Genomic DNA, 20,982 nt, shown 5'->3' on the forward strand with positions numbered 1-20,982 from the left:
AGTGCTTTCATATGTGTCTTTTCATTTCTGTTGTTGCAGACCACGTGTGGTGGAGTACATGTATCATTGACAATTGTTTTTGCTCTAATGAAGGATCTTCTCTGAGGTCAGCTTATCCCATGGCACTTCTGTACTGCCTTAGTACCATAGTGATCTGAAGTGTTTCAAGTAGCCTTGCGACCAGCTTTTGAGGCTTTACCTCACAGAGGTTGTCTCAGCCTACTTGGAGAAGTTCATTTCAGACTAGTGTGCCTCTGTGGGTGAGTGGACCAGACTGAGAATTTGCAGTTTCTCATTGCAGATCCAAATCTGCATGTGGCATGTCATGCTTTGTCAATTCTCTTTTTTCTTGGGAAGACATCCAACTTCTTGGTAAACGTCTCCCTTGGGTTAAGTGTTTGTCAGTTGAGGGGCATTTAGTCAGCCGAGTATAGCTGATTTATCTTTACACCCTGTGGTGGGGAGGTTCTCACTCCTGGGAATCTTTGCCAGTGAAACTGGACAGGTTATAAAATGATCTAATGTCGGGCATCTACAGACACATTTTTACATCCCTAAGAGAAATCCTTTTCTTGATCGTTTATTCTAAACTTTCCTGTTCAAACAAAACCAACCAATTTCTAGATTGATAATCTATTGTCCCTCCAGTGTATAAATACCACTTCCAAAGGAAGAGACTTTTTTTGAAGCAAACAGTGTTACTTAGTCAGCAGAGTGCCAGAATGACATGGATTTCATCCAGGCACATTAACCAGAGATTCAAACATTTTCCTCACCAGCTTTTTCTTGTAAGGAAGTTGTAAGTCTGTGTTAAGCGATCACCACAAGTATAAGGCATACTCTTAGGATTCTTTCAAAAATGTTTCATGACTGCATTCAATATTCATGCTCCACGTAACTAACTCCCAAGGTCTTAGAATTTATGCAATATGCATATTAGGGATATAAAAATAAGTTGTTGGAGATTTGGGGGACAGCCATATTCCCATTCTAAAACTCCTTAATGTGGGATTTAGTGCCAAAAAGCATGACTGACTAGACAATCTCGGAGACTGAATTGTCAGCTTTTCCCCATGCTGGAGAAGTTCAACTCAGGGTAGGAGCACAGCCATTCTATTATCTAATGAGCACCAAATCTGAACTCAGAGCCTGTGACTACCCAGTGTGAGATGTTGGACATGAAGCTATTTTTCAGGATAATGTAGGCTGTACATTGTGTGGGAAAAGCATAAAGGTTTGTGTGTGTGTGTGTGTGTGTGTGTGTGTACATTATCTGAATTGGTAGAGAGGCATAGGTTGAGTGTGGTACTCAAAAAGCTGGATTTATAACAGCTTGAATGATCATCCTGGTGTTGAAAGTATGAGGGAGGCAGAGATGATTAAAGATCTCTGTCTCCTGCAGTGAAGTTTCTAGGGTTCTGCTACCTGTCATATAAAGAACACTTGAGGGAAGTGTGAATACTTAGCTTTGAGAAGAGACAACTCAGCAGGTTAGGGAGAGATGACTTCACATCGGAAGCACTATTACAGAAAAAGAGCAGTTTTGTTCTGTTTGACCCCCCAGGGAAGAAGGATTATTAATGGATGTGTCACAGGGAGAATAATATTAGAAAAACATAAAGTAGCACTTTTTAATGAAGTGACAAAGGTGGAGAGAGGCTTTTGGAGATTGGGAATTCAGTGAGTTTCCTGTCTCTGACCTATGGAAGGGTTGGTGCACCATCTTGTTGGTAAGGATACCGTAGAGAGGATTTAAACACTGACTGGATGGGTGGGTGGTTGAAGACCCTTCTACTGTCAGAGTTTAAGAAGCTAAAGATTCATTTGTAAATTGCTCTACTCTCCACTTTCTTTGCTTAGGTGGACACTGCTTACAAACTTTTGAAAGAATGTCTGTTTCTATGGTACCTTCCCGCATGGATCGGACTGTCATCAGCACTTTTCCCCTAAGCTCTGTATGCTCCCAGTGCTGAAGCTGAACGTAACCCAAATCATTGCTTGAGAAAATTGGCAGACATTCCAAGTTACCTTTACATAGGCCACAATCTTCAAGGAAATGGTTGCCAGGTACAGTGAGTTCATTGCAAAATCCATCAGGTTCCACCAGTCATGGATGTATTCAGTAAATCCACCATCCCACATTTCCTTAATCTCCCCCCAAATGAAACCTGAAGAGTGGAGGCAAGAGGTTTATTTCTAGACAGGGTCAGAATAGACATCACAGTACAATTCTCCCAAGTAAAGGCAGATGGAAACAATGAATGAATTGGGATCACTGGAGTGAAGCCCACAGAGATGGTAATGATAACATAGCTCTTTTTCTTTCCTACTTCATCTCTCAGTTGTGAACTTGCCAGACCTAATAGGCTTTACCTGAGCCTGTACATTATACTTTTCTGGATGCTATTCACTTTTAGTGCTGCTGTTATAGTTACTGGGATGTTGTCGCAATTTTGGGGTGCCTGATTCTACCCTCTTCCCATTTTGAGGTAGGAAATTTATTAATTTCATTAACAGATCAATTAGGTCAAGATTACCCTGTAGTCCTTAGTTTCTACCATGTGCTAGAGGGAAAACGTGGTAAGTTTTGAGGTGAGCTAGCTGACCGTCAGCCAAATTACTGGATTTTGAGACTGAAGCTAGGCAATGGGGCCCAAATAAATTTATTTATTTGTTTGTTTGTTTATTTATTTATTTATTTATTTATTTATTTATTTATTTATTTTAGAGTGCAAGAGAGAGAGAGAGAGAGAGAGAGATAGCAAATGATGGGGGTGAGGGACAGAGGGAGGGAGAGAGAGAATTCCAAGCAGGATCCCAAGCCTGACACGGGGCTCAATCTCATGACCCTGGGATCATGACCTGAGCTGAAATCAAGAGTCAGCTGCTCAACCGACTGAGCCACCCGGGCAGGGACCCAAAATAATTTAGAATCCTTTTTTCTCCTTTCTCCTTTCTCCTTTCACTGCGTGTGTGTGTGGGGGGGGGGGGGGGGGTTTGTGGAATTCTGTCTGGTGACATAAATGTCTCCTGAACCTTAGAACTGGGAAACCAGTAAAAGGTGTGGCTGTGGCTGTGCTTCTCAGACTTTAAGGTGCATGTCAATCAGCCAGGGATCATGTTGAAATGCAGATTCTCATTCCATAGATACAGGGTGGGACTTGAGATTCTGTATGTCTAACAAGTTCCCAGGTGATGATGCTGACATTGCTGATTTGCATATTAGAGTTTGAGTAGTAACAACCGGGGGGATAGTGATGCACTGGAGGGTCCAGTGCAATCTAACTATGCTTAGAGACTACGGGTAAAGTTACTTTTACCATGGATGGTGTGAATTTCCTAGGTTCCCCTCCTGACTGTGGAATCTGTATCTATATAGGATGTAGACCCTGATTAATACTGGGGTTGTGTGGTGTAGCCACAGAAAGCAGCAGATACAAGTGCCCTTGAGTTTTAGGAAGGGCTTTGAATAGACTGATCAGCACTTGCCTGACTAGCTTACCTGAAACCCATTCTGATTGATACTTGGCTTTCCTTCTAAACCAACCGACAGGCAGTTTCTTGTATTTGAAGATGTTACGTTAACAGAATTAAGCCGTGGGGTCACTGCCAATCTCACTGTGGACCATGCAATACTAAGTGATCAGAGCCTGGGGAGGAAGGCACCAGATTTCTGAAACTCCCCACAAAGGGCTTCCCCACTGCACAAAAAGATGTCCTAATTCAGGGCCAGCCCAACTGCCTATTCCAGTACTTTATTTAAACAGGAGAAACAGGCACTCTGCCCATAGCTCTTGGTTTCTTTGACTCACCGAGAACCCAAGGCAATATCATCCATTCCACGACTGTTGGGGGAGGCCCCTGTACATGAAGGTCTGTCCTGACAATGTGCTGAGAAGCCAGGAGAAGCATGAAGAGGAAGGTCAGATATGATGCTGTGTGGCAGATAAACTTGATAAAGGGTTTCTTGATGAACAGCCCAAGGTTGCTCCTGGGTGAGATCAGATAAGCTATAGACAGCATGGGAAAGAGGAATCCAATGGTCATGCAGGTAAGAAGCTTGACTACCCAGTGTTTCCGTCGCCATCCAGGGAAGCCGTCATACCACAGAGTGGCAAGTAACTGTTGGCAATTAGGCTGAGCAACAAACTGGGGGAAAAAAAAGGAGAACAAGTTAGGCATCTTGGGTGTCCAGGGGGAAGTCTACATTCATAATACAGCTACGTGACCAATCCCCAGAAGAGGCCTGTTTTCCAGGTTTCCATGAATGGATCTAACCCTGGAGACAGCTCTACATGTCAAGCTATGAGACAGATTTTCCTTAGGGCTATTTATTTCATATATTAAATACATTTTTGTTTGTGTTTTCACATGCTTCCCTATTCTTCCTCCCATCATCTTAGAGAAATGGTTCCCAAACCTTGCCTCTGGATCAGAATCATCCAGCGAACATTACAAAATTCAGATGCCAGGGGTGCCTGGGTGGCTCAGTCAGTTAAGCGTCCAACGTCAGCTTAGGTCATGATCTCTCTCACTGTTTGTGAATTCGAGCCCCGTGTGGGACTCTGTGCTGACAGCTCAGAGCCTGGAGCCTGCTTCGGATTCTGCATCTCCCTGTCTCTCTGCCCCTCCCCCACTTGTGCTCTCTTTCTCAAAAATAAATAAGTATTAAAAACATTCAGATTCCCAGGTCACACCAAGGACTGGCTCAATGAGCATCTCCGAGGAGGATAGCCTGGGCAGCTGTTTTACAAGGTTCTTTGGCAGAGTTTACATGTCTGTTAGCAGAGAATCGTGGGGATATTTTATTTCAAATTGGTTCACTTTTACTCATTCCTCTAGCTTACGTGAGGTCGTCAACAAATGTGCACTGTGCTTGGGCAAACACAAACTGGCCGGGAGTAAGCTCATGCCTGTGGCTATGGCTTGGAATGGAAATGAGTCCCCTTTTTGATTTTCTCTTTCTTCCCCTTTGATTTTGAGCACATTCTGGCTGGCCTGCAGTGCATCAGCTTGCTGCTTTGCCATCTATTAACACCCTCTCAAGTCTAGACATGCAGAGGAAGAAAGAATATTTGGGGGCCCAAATCACAGCATTGTGTAGTAACCCAGCTGGGATTTTACTTAAAGGCAATCTACCAAGTGTCAGTGAGTAATAGTTAAGGAGTCATCATTGCAAGTAATCCTTAAGCTGCTACTTCCTGGTACCCAACTCAGTAGGGAGCTCAACTGTCAGCCATGATTTTAAATACTGCCTGTATCTGACTGTTCCAGCTTCCCATGGGAAAAAATGGTTAACTAGAGCTGTACCGTATAGCTTACTAACGCAAAGGAAATAAAATTCTTCCATCTTTTACCTAACACCCCAGGTAAAGTAGCCCAACCTTACTGTTAGTGTATCTGGGAAGATCACTAGCTTCCCACCAAAACCGTCCTGCTCTTCCTTGAGCACACAGCTGGGCTACATTACTTCCGGTCTCCCTTTGCAGTGAGCTGTGGCCGAGTGACTAAATTCTTAATAATGGGAGGTGCAGAGAAATGATGAGTGGTACTCCCAGGCCTGGCCTATAGAGGTCTCCTCTGTGCTATCCTCCCTGTTCTCTCCCGCTTCCGGCTGACTGGAATGTGGTAGGTAACCCAGGATGACCTAGGAGTTTCTGTCAGCTCGTGCCCCTCAATGACCATATAGAGGAGAACTATCAGGCTGATACCTGTCTTGGACTGTTACCTGACTGAGAGGATTCCAGCATGTTTGAGCCATTATATATTTGGGGGTCTAGACTACCCTCAAGCAGTTAACTATTATGAAACTACCAAAAATAAGCTCTAAGATCTTTTTATCCTGTGACCTCATTTTCTTCAAAGACTGGTCCCCAACACGTCCTGTGTCACACAGAAAGACACAATCTTATAGTCCCTTTCTACTCTTCCTGGCCTTATCGCCCATGCCTGAGGCTGGGGTGAAAAAGTCCTAACAAATAAAGTACAGAAAAGTAGAAGGGTAAAGCGAGATGTTTGGATGCATGGGAAAAGTACTGGGAGTACACAGTCTAGTGAGGGGGATAGATGTAAAAAAAGATGGTTATAAGACAGTATAGTAAGGGCTTAAATTTAAAATGGATACGAACAGGGGCACCTGGGTGGCTCAGTCTGTTAAGCGTCTGACTTTGGCTTAGGTCATGATCTCACTGTCCGTGGGTTCGAGCCTGGTGTTGGCCTCTGTGCTAACAGCATGGAGCCTGGAGCCTTCTTTGGACTCTGTGTCTCCCTCTCTCTCTGCCCTTCCCCTGCTCCCAATCTGTCTCTCTCTCTCTCTCAAAAATAAATAAACATTAAAAAAAAATTTAGGGGCACATGGGTGGCTCAGTCAGTTGAGTGTCTGACTTAGGCCCAGGTCATGACCTCATGGTTTGTGAGTTTGAGCCCCATGTCGGGCTTTGCACTGACAGTGTGGAGCCCGCTTTGGATTCTCTGTCTCTCTGCCCTTCTTCTGCTCGTGCTCTCTCTTTCAAAGATAAATAAACATTAAAAAATCTTAAAAAAAACTTTTTAAATGGATACAAACAAAGCATAATGGGAACACAAAGGAGAGCAAATCTGGACAGGCAAGGATCCCTGGGGGAGGTGATACCTGAGTGGAGCATTAAATGATGTGTAGAGGGTGGTTAAGCATAGGGGAGGAGAGGGGAAAGAAGTGGACAGCCAAGAAGGGATAACATGACTAAAGGCATAGAGGTTAAAAAAGAACATGACTTGTATGAGGAACTAGAGCAGTCTGGGGTGGCTGTGGCTTGAAATGCAAAACCATGAATGGCAAAAGATGGGATTAGAGAGGTAGACAGGGTGTTACAGAAGATTACAATGATAACCTTTGGCTATTGTAAATAGTATGACTCATTTTAAGAGCGATGGGGAGCCATAAGCAATATGTTTATGTGTATGAGTGGGTGTGAGTGTGTGTGTGTGTGTGTGTGTGTGTGTGTGTGTGTTTATAAACAGTATAGTAGACTAAAAAGACTCTCCACAGTAGACTCTGGAGCTAGATTGCATTGGTTCTCTTTGTTCTTCAACGTTTTCATCTAAATAGAGATAATAACAGCATCTACCAGCTACGGTTGGTGTGAGAAGTAAGATCACTTATTACCTCTGAAGCACTTAGAACTAGGCCTAACACATAGTAAGGGCTCATTTCAATCTTAGCTGCATATATTATTATGCATGTCATAGGATCAGACTTAGATGTGAGAAAGATCCTTCTGGGTATTGAATGGAAGATGAACTGGGGGCAGAAAGTGGGCAAAACTCGAGGCAGGAAGACGACCGGTTAGGAATCTGGTATACTATGATTGTGACTTAGACTAAGGTAATGACTGTGGAAATGGAGAGATGTCCTCAGATGCAAAATACAGGGAGGAGGTGGGAAGTGGCAGGATATGGCGATAAATGGGGAGTGAAGTAATAGATGGAGATTGAGTGTAAAGGGAGGGGGGGCTTCTCTTTGCGGAGAATTGGTAGACATCAGTGTCGTCAGCTGAGAGTGGGAACACTGAAGCTGGAACAGGTTTATGGAGATGCGTGCACTTGTAGATCTGTTGAGTTAGATTTGTCTGTGCGACACTGAATGGAGATATTTGGATTGATGTACTGATGTGCTATTGCAGGGATTGACAAACTTTTTCTGTAAAAGGCCAGAAAGTAAATATCTGGGGCTTTGCAACCCATATAGTCCCTGTAGAAACCACTCAACTGTTTTAGTGCAAACTCAGCCATAGACAATGGGTAAATACGTAAATGAATGGGTGTGGCTGTGTGTGCGCCAATTAAACTTTGGTTGTAGTTTGCCAATCCCTGTACCATGATATTGCTCCCTGCTGCTGCCAGAACCAAACAAATATTTGGACCACTTCTGCAATGGTCTTTATGACCTCTTGGGACTTGCCCTCGTGTATCCCTAAGAACTCTGACCCCAGAAATCACTTTCCCTTACGCAAAAAGTGCAGAGGTGAAGCTTCTTTTAATAATGGATATTATCGCCCAACCTTTATCTTCAGTGCCGCTGCTCTGATTTTTGATTAGGCTGAAGTTGGTAATTTTAACGTTTGGACAGGGTTTTATTTTCTGTTTTTACATCTTACAGGAGTAGAACAAACTGCAATTAGAATATTTGTAAAGGAAGTTTTTATTAAGCCACGACGTAGTATTGAAGCCCAAAACATCTGTGAACTTTGACTGCACAATCCTGATTCCTGTTTGCATACTGAAGTTCAAATTTGACAGGTTATTTAATCAATCTCTACTTGATTTCAAGAATGCCTCAGAAGGAGAGATTGCAGGAAAAACAGTGGAGTGTGTAAGTGTTGTCTGCTTTCATTGCACGAAGAGCCAAGCTGTACAGAGCCTAGAGTGGTAGTTTTTAATTTTGATGAAGTCCAATTTGTGTTTTATTTTGTTGCTTGTGCTGCTGCTGCCCTATCTAAGAAACCGTCACCCTCTCCAAGGTCACAAAGATTTGTACCGTTTTCTTCTCCAAGTTTGATAGCATTAGCTCTTATAGTCAGGTCTTTGATCCATTTTGAATTAACTTTTGCATATTGTATGAGAAAAGGGCCCAACTTCATTTGTCCCAGCACTATTTTTTGAAAAGGCTACTCTTTCCTTATTAAGTTGTTTTGGCATCCTTTTTGAAAATCAACTAACCATAAATGTAAGGGGTTATTTTGGACTCTTAAATCTATTCCTTGTATCAATGAGTCTGTCCTTGTCTTTTTCCTGATTTTAGGGGACAGCCTTTCAGTTGGTCTCCATGAAGTGTAATATTAGCTATGGTTTTATCATAGATGGTTTTCATCAGGTTAAGGAAGTTCTCATCTGTTTTCTGTGTGTTTTTTTTATCATAAAATGATTTTGTCAAATACGTTTCCTATGCCAATTGAAATGATTATGTGTGTTTTTCTCCCTTCCTTCTACGAATATACTGTAATACATCGATTGATTTTGTTATGTGAATCACTCTTACACTACTGAGATGAATTCCACTGGGTCATGGTGTATAATCCTTTTTATGTATTTCTGGATTCGGATTGCTTTTCGTTAAGCCTATTGTTTGCCTCAACTGCTATCCACTGTTTCAGGCAGCCATGGTGTTAAACAATTGCTGCTCAAGTTTTCAACAAAAAGGGCTGTTGGTGCTGAGTCATATCACATAAACAAACACCAGCTCTGTAAATGGAGCTTTTCTAGGAAGTTGTCAGGTCATATAATGACAATTTTCTGGGGATGGGTCTTTTGGGGGAGATGCAAACCCAATCTTTTCACAGTTGCTGTGGTTCCAAGGCTGTTGGTTTTCAAGACTACAGCGGGCCTGGGTAAAGGGGTATCAGAATAGGCAGGTTAAAATATCACAAAAATTGCTGTTCTTACCAAGATTCAGCTGTTTTTCTTGAATACATGCTCCTCTGGTTGTTGCGAGACTTTGGTTAATTTTCAGAGTTGTGAAAATGTTTATTTGGAATATTTTTCCTATGCCTTGTTCGTTTTTTGAAGGAGTGGATTTCCCGAAGTCCTTATTCCACCATTCTGGAAGTGTTTCCCTTTGTAACTTTTTAATTTTTCATGATGTTGTATTTGGGTTGTTGGGTTGTGGGTTAGTCCAAAGGATAGAGTCCTTTCCCAATTTCCTCCTCGGGGGGCTTCAAGAAAACAAAGTTTGAGCAGTATGGGAGCTTCTTAAAAGCCAGAAGACTGGGTGTTGGTCAAGGACTGGGAGCATGTCTTAGTTTCCATTACATTCCCAATATTTTGCTAAATGCCCGGCTGGCACAAGGTAAACACTGAATAAATGTCTGTTAAATGAGTGATTGAATAAATAGGTCTGCGATGGAAGAACCTTGGTGGAATGCTCTCTTTCTAAAGCTTTCTTTCCTTAATGTATAGAGGGGGTGAAGTATGGTAGCTAAGACAAGTCTCCTGGGAGTTGAAATTAGGAACTACTCTTAGCATAGATTAACTACCATATATTGAGCTCTTACAATGTACCAAACATTATATCAGATTTTCACACGCATCACCTCATAGCAACCCTAAAGGCAGATACTGGCATTATACTCCTTTCACAGGTGATGAAACTAAGCCCAAGATCACATTCATGGTATGCGGTAGGGCCAGGATGGGAGCCCTGGCTTGGTTGACTCCATAGACCAAGCCCTTAAACACTGCATTCTGGCAATCCATGGACGGTGTGAGCTGAGGCCTGCAGAAAGCTGAATTCCCCATTATCTTCCCCACTGGCCTTGTCACAGGGATTGAAATGCTCACACCACTTATTGCTTCGGGTCAAGGTATTGAAATTATTGAAATTGTATTTGTGTTTTTAGGAAGGGGTAACATATGAAACTATTAACTAACCTTAATGGTTTTAAGTGTGTGTATCATATTAGCCGGTTAACGAGCTCCAAGGGACCTGCATGCCAGCAAATGGTCAGAAGCCCAGGTCTGGGCTCTTGAGTGGCAGCTGGGAAAGGCAGGGTGGGCGGGGCATAGCGAAGGACATGGGGGAGGCTCTGAAGATCTTACCTTCCTGGTTTAGCCCGAGGCCAGGTCTGTATGGGACCCACCTTTTCAACCTGTCCAAATCCTGTCTTCACCAACCTGCTAAGGTTCTCACCACAGTTCTGCAATGCTTTGTGTCTCCAATGCTCTTGGGAAAGGGCTGAAAATTAATTTTTTCCTTACTGTATGGGACTTTTGGAAAAGCCTTGTCTTATTTCCTTTGACATAAAGCTGCATTTTAAATGGAGGGGCTCAATAGCTCTTTGCCCCTCAAATGAGTAATTCTTTTTTTAAAAAATTTTTAAATGTTTATTTTTTTTGAGAGAGAGAGAGAGAGGGGCAGTGTGTGAGTGGGGGAGGGGCAGAGAGAGAGAGGCAGATACAGAATCTGAAGCAGGCTCCAGGCTCTGAGCTGTCAGCACAGAGCCTGACATGGGGCTTGAACTCACAAACCGTGAGATCACGACCTGAGCCGAAGTCGGATGTTTAACCGACTGAGCCACCCAGGCGCCCCAAATGAGTGATTCTTGATAGGAATAATGTCAGCTTCTACTGGAAGGAGCCTGACCCTCCCCCAGGCAACTAGCAAACCCGTTTTGATTTCACCTCCACAGACCTCTGACTTCATTCATTCAGTGAGGAGAATTGTTCCCCTAGCTCCTCACCAGTCTATTGTATGCGACTTTTGTTCCTACATCTGTTTATTTTTTGAAAAACATGTTTATTTTTTTGAGAGAGAGAGAGAGAGAGAGAGGGCGAGCTCAAGCAGAGGAGGGGCAGACAGAGAGGGAGAGAGAGAATCCCAAGCAGGCTCTGGCCCGTCAGTGCAGAGCCTGACATGGGGCTCGATTTCACAAACCGTGAGATTGTGACCTGAGCTGAAACCAAGAGTCGGACACTTAACCCACTGAACCACCCAGCTGCCCCTGTTCCTACAGCAGTCTAAATAATCATGTAACTTTCACGTTTGATTCGCATGCTGAACTCAAAGCAGAAGACATTCTGACTTGCTCATTGCTAAGGGAACACGAGATCAACACGATTCAACTTAGGCGTTTCAACAGGTATTTCTGTACACCTGCTCTGTGTCCAGCTCTGTGTGGTGCGTGGGAAGAGGGTCACAACAAGAGGGACCCATGGTGATTCTGGCCTGCAGGATCTCATTGACTGACCAGCCAAACTCACATGAAACAAGTAACACGACAGCAATGTTTGTGTTCAGATGCCTGCAAGAGCAGGGCAGGTGGTAAGAGTGTCATGTTCTCAGATGGCCGGGGGCCACAGACCGGTGAAAGCCACTCCCTTCCAAACCGGGAGATTTTGTCAAGTAAAGACATGATTATAAAAGCTATGCCCCCTTTGGTTTTCTGTTAACACTGCTTCATAAAAAAAAAGGGTCAGAGGGACGTCTGGGTGGCTCGGTTGGTTAAGTCTCCAACTTCAGCTCAGGTCATGACCTCACGGTTCATGGGTTCGAGCCCCGCGTCGGGCTCTCTGCTGTCAGCGCAGAGCCCGCTGCTGATCCTCTGTCTCCCTCTCTCTCTGCCCCCACCCCGTTTATACTCACTCTCTCAAAATAAATAAATAAACATTAAAAAAAGAAAGGCCGGAATAAAGTATAGTCATTCAAACTGGATCCATTTAGCATTAGGAAAAGCTGACTACATTGTTGTGAGGCACAGCAACTTAGGAACTCAGGGAAATCAGAGAAAGGACAAATCAGCAGGCACTAGAGTCAGAAGGAAAGGCTGTAGAGAAGCATTCAAATCAGAGAATCTCACTTCCTTCTGGAAGCCTTCCCTGATTGCCCCAGCCAAAGGCGATCCCTCCTCCTTAAGCACAGGCTACTTTGCTTCTTCCTTATGGTACCTCTTAGAGCCTGACCTGTGTTACACTTACTTTTATGTAGAACACGTGATTTGGCTTTCTTACATGGTAAGCTTCTTTTTTAAAAAAAAAATGTTTATTTATTTATTTTGAGAAAGAGAGAGAGCGCATGTGGGAGAGGGGCAAAGAGAGGGAGAGAGACAATCCCAAGCAGGCTCCACACCGACATGGGGCTCAATCTCATGAACCATGAGATTGTTACCTGAGCCAAGATTAAGAGTCAGATGCTTAACCCATTGAGCTACCTAGGTGCCCCTCTCCCATGGTAAGCTTCTGAAGCAGCGGGGGCGGGGGGCAATTTTGTCTGTTGTGTGACATTTCATAGCTCAAAAGGCTTTGCAGATATTTACTGTGCTTGTTAAAGTGAGAAAGTTCTCCTCTTTGCTTTCCTGCTAAACTTCAGACCTGAATGTTCAATCCCCAGTGGGCATTTCAGATTCATAACCCAAATGGAACTTTCTGTCCCCCAAATCTCCCAAAACACACACACACACACACACACACACACACACTTCTCTTTTCACCTCATATTCTGTGTGCCCTCAAGGTATTTCTCTAATACTGGGCATAATAGTCACAGATTAAATGTACACAGAACTTCCTATGTTTTGGATACATTTAAAAGCACTATATATGTATTAACAAACCCAAGAAGTTGCTACTACCTTTACACCCACTTTACAGATGAGAAAAACTGAGGCTCAGAGAGGTTAGACACTAATGAGACAAAAATTGCCATTTGAGTACTTACTATGTGTCAAGCACTGTAGTAAGTGCTCATTTAAGAGTAATGAGTGAGGGGGGCGCCTGGGTGGCTCAGTCATTGAAGCGTCCAACTCTTGGTTTTGGCTCAGGTCATGAGCTCATGGTTCATGGGATTGAACCCTGCATCAGGCTCTGTGCTGACAGCGCAGAACCTGCTTGGTATTCTCTCCCTCTTTCTGCCCCTCCCCTGCTTGCATCCACGCTCTTTTTCTTTCTCTCAAAATAAGTAAATAAACTTAAAAAAATAAAGTCAATATGTCTTAAAAAAAAAAAAGAGTAGTGAACTAGGGATACACTTCCCTGGTTATTGATTGAGTCCCTAGTCTCTGAAGATACAATGGAATGTGAAAAGAAGTCCCTTGGTAGGAACAGAGGATCTAGGGGTGGGGGGTGTGGGCTCTTGACAAGTAAGCCAGACCATGAGGCAGAGAAAAAACAAGACAGTAGCAGTGAGTTTCCAGTGGCTCTACTAGGAACAGGCAATGATCAAAGGAGAAAAATCTTTCTTAATTCCCACAAACCACTCTGTTCCATGCCATGGAGGCTGTCAGCAAGGGAAACATTAGATCAGGATAGACCAAGCCAGTCCCACACTGAGTCACCTCACTGGTGATTTTCACATGATTGTCAACTGCTGGGTGTGTATAAAAGTGCAGTAGATGAGACTGGAAGAAAGGTCACCTTGACATATGTTTAGCATTTAGAGGTTTGTTAAACAGTACAGGCCTGTTGTTCCTTGAAGTGATTGGCAATGAGTTGTCTTTGCTTCCTAAAAGAGATCAGCTGACTTCAAGTTGGGGGATTTACCGCTGTAAACACTTCTTCCTTTAGTACATTCAAAGGATGAGAAAATCTGAAATGTGAGAGTGAATCTCCCCCCACCCCTTCATCCCTTTCCAGAGTAGAAGGATCTGCAAGAAAAATTGAGGTCCCAACTATGGCAGGATCGGAGTGAAGGGCCTTTCTTGGTGGTTTGAAGAAGTCTACCGATGTTTCAAGAACCTTCTTCTCCCTCAGTGAGGGAGGGGCTGCACATTGGAATAGGCCCAACTTTCACTGCATCAGATGTCAGTTCTTCAAAAAAGAGTCCGATTGTGTATAAGGGTGTATTTAAAAAGCCAGCCGGCAAAAATGATCTGAGATAGAACAGGTTTTGTTGGTTTGTTTTATAGTTGCCAATCAAGCTGGGCTTTGATGACAAAAACGCCCAAAAAGGAAATCGATGGCGATACAAAATTTTCCAAAGAGGGAAAAATGTTCAAAACACCTACCATTGCAGTGAGCTCGCTGAGCCGTACTGTTACCAAGTGGTTCAGCTTTTTACCAGAGGCGAAGAAATAGGTTTTGGCAAGTAGATTAGGCCCAGGTTACAATTCAAAAGTGGCCCCCACATTTTGCATGTAGTCTCTAACAATTTGATATTTACTCACTCAGATCACTAATCCGTGGTGATTTTTTTTTTTTTTTTTGAGAGGGAGATGTGGTACTGCCCCAGGGATTACTGAGACATTTTGTACTCGGTTGGCTGTTGCTGCAATTACCTAGTGGACATGGTTCTTGAACAAGGATACTGATATCAAAGGCAACACAAGTTCAGTCTCACAAAATAAGTCAACTGGCAGTCATTCCTCTAATTTCAAGTTTGAGCTAAGGCTCACTAATTTGAACTAACTGGAGGAAGGTGAAGCTAGATGCTGAAAACTTGGTTTTAGAATACATATTTAAAAAATATAGTTTTCCATTTGCACATATACACAGCAGCTGGAATTTGCTAAATGGGGTTTCCTGGCAGGTGTCATAATTCTCCTGTGTTAGAGGTGCTAGGCTCTTGAAAGCATGTAGTGTGCGGAATTAAGTCCGATCACAATGGCTTATTCTAGCCATGAGATGGCAGCAGAGAGCGGTGGGAGCTCACTTCCACTTCCAAGGGTGGTGGGGGGGGGGCGGGGGGAGTTCTAGAAGGAAAGAGAAGGGGTGTCTGGGTGCTTCAGTCGGTTGCGTCGGACTTGGGCTCAGGTCATGATCTCGAGGTTTGTGAGTTCAAGCCCCCTGTCGGGCTCTGTGCTGACAGCCTGGAGCCTGGAACCTGCTTCAGATTCTGTTTCTCCCTTTCTCTGCCCCTGCCCCGCTCACACTGTGTGTGTGTGTGTGTGTGTGTGTGTGTGTGTGTGTGTTTCAAAAATAGATAAACATTAATTTTTTTTATTTTAGAAGGAAAGAGGAGGCTGTATTGGCAAACTTCTCACCTGGGAGGGAGCAAGTGCACCTGCATGGCAGGGCAATTGAAGAGGAGAGCCTGGAAACTCACTAAAGCCAAGATGGGGGCAAAATATAATGAGAGCCAAAGAGGCAACCAATTCTGATGGCATGAGTCTTTGAGAGTTGGGTGCCCTGGCAGTTCCAAGCCCAGTGCTGGGAGGATGCTACAGGCCCACAGATCCACAGTACTTATTCCAAAATCCTTGAGGACAGATGTGTTTTGCAATTCTAAATTTGCCAGATTTTAGAACCATAATATGCTGTTTGTACCATATATTAGGTAACACCCCCAGTGGGATTTAAGGCAGCACTCATAATTAGGGTTGCCAAATTTAGCAAATAAAAATACAAGATATCTAGTTATATTTGAATTGCTGATAAACAGTGAAACATGTTTCAGTGTAAGTAGGTCCCAAATATTGTAAGGGGACAAACTTGTACTAAAATATGATTCACCGTTTATCAGCAATTCAAATGTAACCAGGTGGCCTGTATTTTATCTGGAAATCCTACTGTAGTCAGACACATTAATATTGCAGCAGTGGGGGACGCTTGCGTGGCTCAGTCGGTTAAGTGTCTGACTCTTGATTTCAGCTCAGGTCATGATCTCAGGGTCGTGAGATCGAGCCCTCCATCAACTTCCTTGCTGAGCATGGAACCTGCCTAAGATTCTCTCTCTGCCTCTCACTCTGCCCCTCACCCACACGTGTGTGCAGGCACTCTCTCTTCCTAGAAAACATCTAAAAAAATGTCAGCAGTGAAACCTGTGAATGTTTAGACGCATCGGGATAAACAAAGACAATAAATCGCCTTGCATCAGTTCGTCTCATGTTTTGCCACCACATGCATTTTGATAGGAAATTTATTAAAAAATTGTTTTTTGATTCAGGACTTGGTCAATATCGGAATTGTGGACTTGTAATTGTTCACTACATAAAACAGTGGAGAGATCTATGGTGAGATGTGTTCATGCCTTCAGTGTATCTCATTCTTAAGGGCCGAGGTCCCTCCTTTTTCATCAGGTCACAAATATGTTCAGGCATTGCAGATCCTGAAGAACTGGGGCAAAAAAGGAGACTAAGTCAGGTAACACCCAAGTCGTTTTCACATTTATAAGAAGGCTTGGCTAGAAGTTTCATGACCTGCTGTGAGCTGCCCACTTGGAAATTTTCAGCACGAAAGGTGGAGGAAACTTAACCCCTAGCTATAAGAAAGAACACATTTCAGAAACATCTATCTTTTTTTTTTTATTTGAGAAAGAGAGAGCAGGGGAGGGGTAGAGGGAGAGAAAGAGAGAGAGAGAGAGAGAGAGAGAGAGAGAGAGAGAGAGAGAGAGAATCCCAAGCAGGCTCCATGCTGAGTGTGCCGTCCGATGTGGGGCTTGATCCCACGACCCTGGGATCGTGACCTGAGCCAAAATCAAGAGTCAGATACTCAAGGGACTGAGCCACCCAGGAGCCCCTGGAAACATATATCTTGAACTCTGCCTCTGGTTTGGCGTGTGACTCGTGATGGGTCTTGGGGCAAGTCTTTGTGTTTGGGCTTTTATCTATGCAATAGGTGGTCGCCACCCACCCTGCCTTCCTCACAGGGCTCGCCTGACAATCGAATGGCTCATGGGTGGGAAAGTGCTTGGGAACATTCTCAACACTAAACAAAAGGAAGATAGCATTCCTCATACATCTTTGGTAGCTTGTCGGTGCAATATAGGCCTCATACATAAAGATATTTCTAATAAGGTGAAATGACAGCATGGCCTCTGTAGTCAGACAGACAGACCCGAGGTGCAAATTCCAGTTCCACAACTTCCTGGCTGGATGACCTTGGGCAAGTTGCTTAATCTTTCTGGCCTCCAGTTTCCCCATCTGAAAAATGAGGATTATGCTAGTAACCCATGTCATAGGGTTGTTCTAAAGATGAAGAGAGCTAACTCAGTGCCTGGCAACGAGGAAAGAAACATTATTATAGCATTTTCATCATGGATTATTCTGAGAATTAGACAAAGAGGCATTCAGTGTTAGCTATTTTCATCATTATGGCTCTCATTATTATGAGATGGAGAATCATTGCTTCTTGGATAGTCTTGAAGTGACTGTCTGTGTGACTTCACAGAGGCCTCCCTAGACAGTGCATCCAACTGGAGTCAGTACAGACCTCGCCATATAGTCAGAGCCCATAAATAACTCTAACAAATTCCAGGGTGAAAAACTGGATTATTATGCAAGCCATATTTTAGAGGAAGCCGGACAACTCGGTAGATGGAGGGAATTTCTTTTTTTTTTTTTTTTAATTCATTTTTGAGAGCGAGAGACAGAGTGCTAGCAGGGGAGGGGCAGAGAGAGCGGGAGACACGGCATTGGAATCAGGCTCCAGGCTCGGAGCCGTCAGCACACAGCCCGACGTGGGACTCGAACCCACGAACCGCGAGATCATGACCTGAGCTGAAGTCAGATGCTTAACCAACTGAGCCGCCCGGGCGCCCTGAAGGAGAGAATTACTGATTGAGAAAGATTGGCAAGTCAGGATTGCAGGAAGGGTGGATTTTGGGGGGGCTGACTGCCAAGCTGAGGTATCTCAGGGGACTCTCTAAAGCTGAGATGGAAGATTCTCTCAGTATGGTTTGGGGTCAAAGCACAAAACTTGCTCCAGGCAGGGGCACCTGGGTGGTTCAGTCGGTTAGGCGTCCGACTTCAGCTCAGGTCGTGATCTCACGGTTTGTGGGTTCGAGCCCCACCTCGGGCTCTGTGCTGACACCTCACAGCTTGGAGCCTGCTTCAGATTCTGTGTCTCCCTCTTTCTCTTCCCCTTCCCTGCTTGTCCTCTGTCTATCTCTATCTCAAAAATAAATAAACATTAAAAATTAAAAAAAACAAAAAACTTGTTCCAGGTGGCTTGCCCCGGGTGATTATTGAGGAGGATGGCCTGGAGAGACGACTGCAACATGGCTCCTGTGTACTTGATGTAACCCAGGGACAGGATGCTCTGCACTTCTCTGTTCTCTCAACCAACCCTCACGCTCCCATGCCCTCCCCCGCCACATGCACATGTTCTCTCTCCCTTTTGTGGAGAAAACAGGGATCCTCAGTGCAGTGAGGGCTTTTACCAAGTCACTTCCCTTCTGCTTCCAGGCAGGATTGCTCCAAAGCCAGTTCAATGAAACCAGCAGCATTTCCTTACCACCTTACTCCGTGCCAGGCCCTGTGCTGGGTACTTGGGACATAAGCAGCCAGAACCTCATCCCTGAAGGAAAACCCCTAACAAATAAAGACAAAACTATATTCCTGCCTCCCTCCCCCGCCCACCATGACGTGGTTCCCAGGGCCTGACAAGAGCTATAATGAAACCAGGAGACTTTCTCACTAATGACTAAAACAGGAATGTAAAAACTCATAAAGGAACAAGGTGAATGTAGCTGGAGGGGAGCAGAATTAGCTGGTATCCTAAGGGGGTTCCTTATTACTGCTGAGTACCAAGACCATTGGAGCCTTGGTGGCTTGATTTTAAAGACAGCAGCATGTATCCTAACCCCTGTCCTTCTTCCTTCCCTCTAGGGACCAGCCTTATGGTGGGCTTTTATTAATGACTTATTGAGTGCTTTCCTATATGCCAAGAGCTTTGTATTTATTCATTCTTTTCATCCTGAATTCTCAGAATGACTCATTGAGGGAGGTATGAGCTCCATTTTACAGATGAAGAAATGGAGACACAGAGAGACTAAAGAACTTGTCTAGTAAGTGGTGAGAACCAGGTCTTGAGCCCAGGCCTATCGGAGTATACCGCAGGTGCTCTGACCCAGGGGTCATCGAACTACAACCTGGGGACCAAATCCAGGGTGTTACCTATTTGTGTAAATAAAGTTTTATTGGAATACAGCCTACTCATTTGTTTACATATTATGTATGGCTCTTTCTGTGCTACAGTGACAGAGTTGAGTAATTACAACAGAGACCATATGGACTACAATGCCTAAAATATTTGCTCTCTGGCCCTTTACTACAGAAAAACTTGCTGACCCCTCATTCTACCCACCATACTACACGGTCTCTGGTATGTAGACTTTGGAGTTGGAGCTATGGTCAAACTTTGGCTTGGCCATTTATTAACAGCATGCCCTTTGACAAGTCCTTTTACGTCTGTGTGCCTCAGTTTCCTCATCTGTAAAATGGGAACAGTATCTCCTAGGATTGCTGAGAGTGCTAAATGAGATACGATGTGTGGAAGGTATTTAGCACAGTGACTGGATGCCTGGCACATGGTAAACTCTTAAAAAATGATAGTTGAATTATTTGGAGTAGTAATGACAGTGGGTAGACAGACAGAACTCTGTGCCTGGCACATAGTGAGTGTCACTTAAATACCAAACACTTGAATTTGTTTTGTTCCTATTTCTTGCTGACTTTTCTAGGGCCTTGGGTTTGCTGAATAAAAGACTGAAGTTTGAGGCTGGAGGGAGAGGTGGGGCATCAGTAGGGCAGGGCAGTGAACATAGATAGTGGTTTTGGCCTAGAGGATGGTTGTCAGCAGAGGATTTACTCTGGGATAAGCTGTTTAATGCTTTAATCCTGAATAAGCCTGAACCATAATATGTGACCAAAGTGAGGTGTGTGTGTGTGTGTGTGTGTGTGTGTGTGTGTGTGTATGTGAAAGAGAGAGCAAGAGAGAATGTGCACCCCCATTCTGTGGGTTTTTTTTCTTTAATCCTCAAAGTTCTCTCCCAGTGTTACCCTCAAATGGACTCAGATTCCAATTTTTTGAAAATTTTGAAATTTTCTTCAAGATTTCAGTGTGTGCTAACCTCCCCACTCTCCAAGTTCCTGTAGCAGGTATAGAAAAAACAAAAAGAAGACTTGGGATACATTTTGTTCTCAGTTGTGCTTGGTTGGTCTCCCTGATTAGACTCTCAACTCCTGTAGGGCAGAGACCATGACCTGCATCTCCCAGGTTTAGGGAGAAAGAAGGTCTTGCTACTATTAAACAAAGAAGGGATGTGTGTGTGTGTGTGTGTGTGTGTGTGTGTGTGTGTGTGTGTGTGAAGGGATAATGAATATCAGAAGCAAGGTCTTTGGGAGATAAATGAAATGCTTCAATGTTTCAATCTCCTCCTAAACAACAGAAGGACTGTAGAAGAGAACTTGGGAAGAGAAAGGCAGGGATTTAGCCAGGGGACCTTCTGCTCGGTGGCCACCATCTCTTAATTACCCAGACGAAAGAGGAAGTTACTTGCAATGTGATAGAAGCTCCTACAGTAGACAGGTAAGCCATTGGGATATGGCATTTCTATTTCTGAGGGCCATCTTTTTCTAATGACTCTGTGAAGGGCAACCCTTCACTCCCAAGATGAGTTCCTTCATAAACAATTCACCACTTGCAAGTGTTGGAGAGGACACTGAGCATAGATATGTTTTGCTAAGGGAGGAAGGGATGAGCTCTCTTTCCCCTTTGGGGAAAGCACTTGCCCTTCTCTTTCAGATGTCAGTTTTCACTTCTTATAATCTATATTTGGAGCCCTGTGTCCATTATTCA

The 20,982-nt window shown here is 43.9% G+C and overlaps 2 protein-coding genes across 3 annotated transcripts in view; one reads left to right on the plus strand and one right to left on the minus strand.

Moving 5' to 3' along the window:
* TRPC5 (transient receptor potential cation channel subfamily C member 5) overlaps positions 1-20,982 on the minus strand; it is a 265,379-nt gene that overhangs the window by 49,799 nt on the left and 194,598 nt on the right. Inside the window, exons 5-6 of the mRNA XM_015083806.3 lie at positions 3,813-4,149; positions 2,029-2,168 (exon numbers count right to left, since the gene is read on the minus strand). Coding sequence (XP_014939292.2) covers positions 2,029-2,168; positions 3,813-4,149 — 477 coding nt within the window. The remainder of the gene's footprint in view (positions 1-2,028; positions 2,169-3,812; positions 4,150-20,982) is intronic.
* The window catches only part of TRPC5OS (TRPC5 opposite strand), a 73,352-nt gene that overhangs the window by 26,574 nt on the left and 25,796 nt on the right, over positions 1-20,982 (plus strand). Inside the window, exon 1 of one of the 2 annotated variants that reach the window (XM_015083805.3) lies at positions 20,389-20,712. The exons of the other annotated variant lie outside the window; for it this stretch is intronic. The gene's annotated coding sequence lies outside the window, so the exon portion shown is untranslated. Of the gene's footprint in view, positions 1-20,388; positions 20,713-20,982 lie in introns of those variants that run through there. 2 annotated transcript variants of the gene reach the window in all.

Source organism: Acinonyx jubatus, chromosome X (genome assembly GCF_027475565.1).
Source record: "Acinonyx jubatus isolate Ajub_Pintada_27869175 chromosome X, VMU_Ajub_asm_v1.0, whole genome shotgun sequence".
Lineage (NCBI taxonomy): Eukaryota > Metazoa > Chordata > Mammalia > Carnivora > Felidae > Acinonyx > Acinonyx jubatus.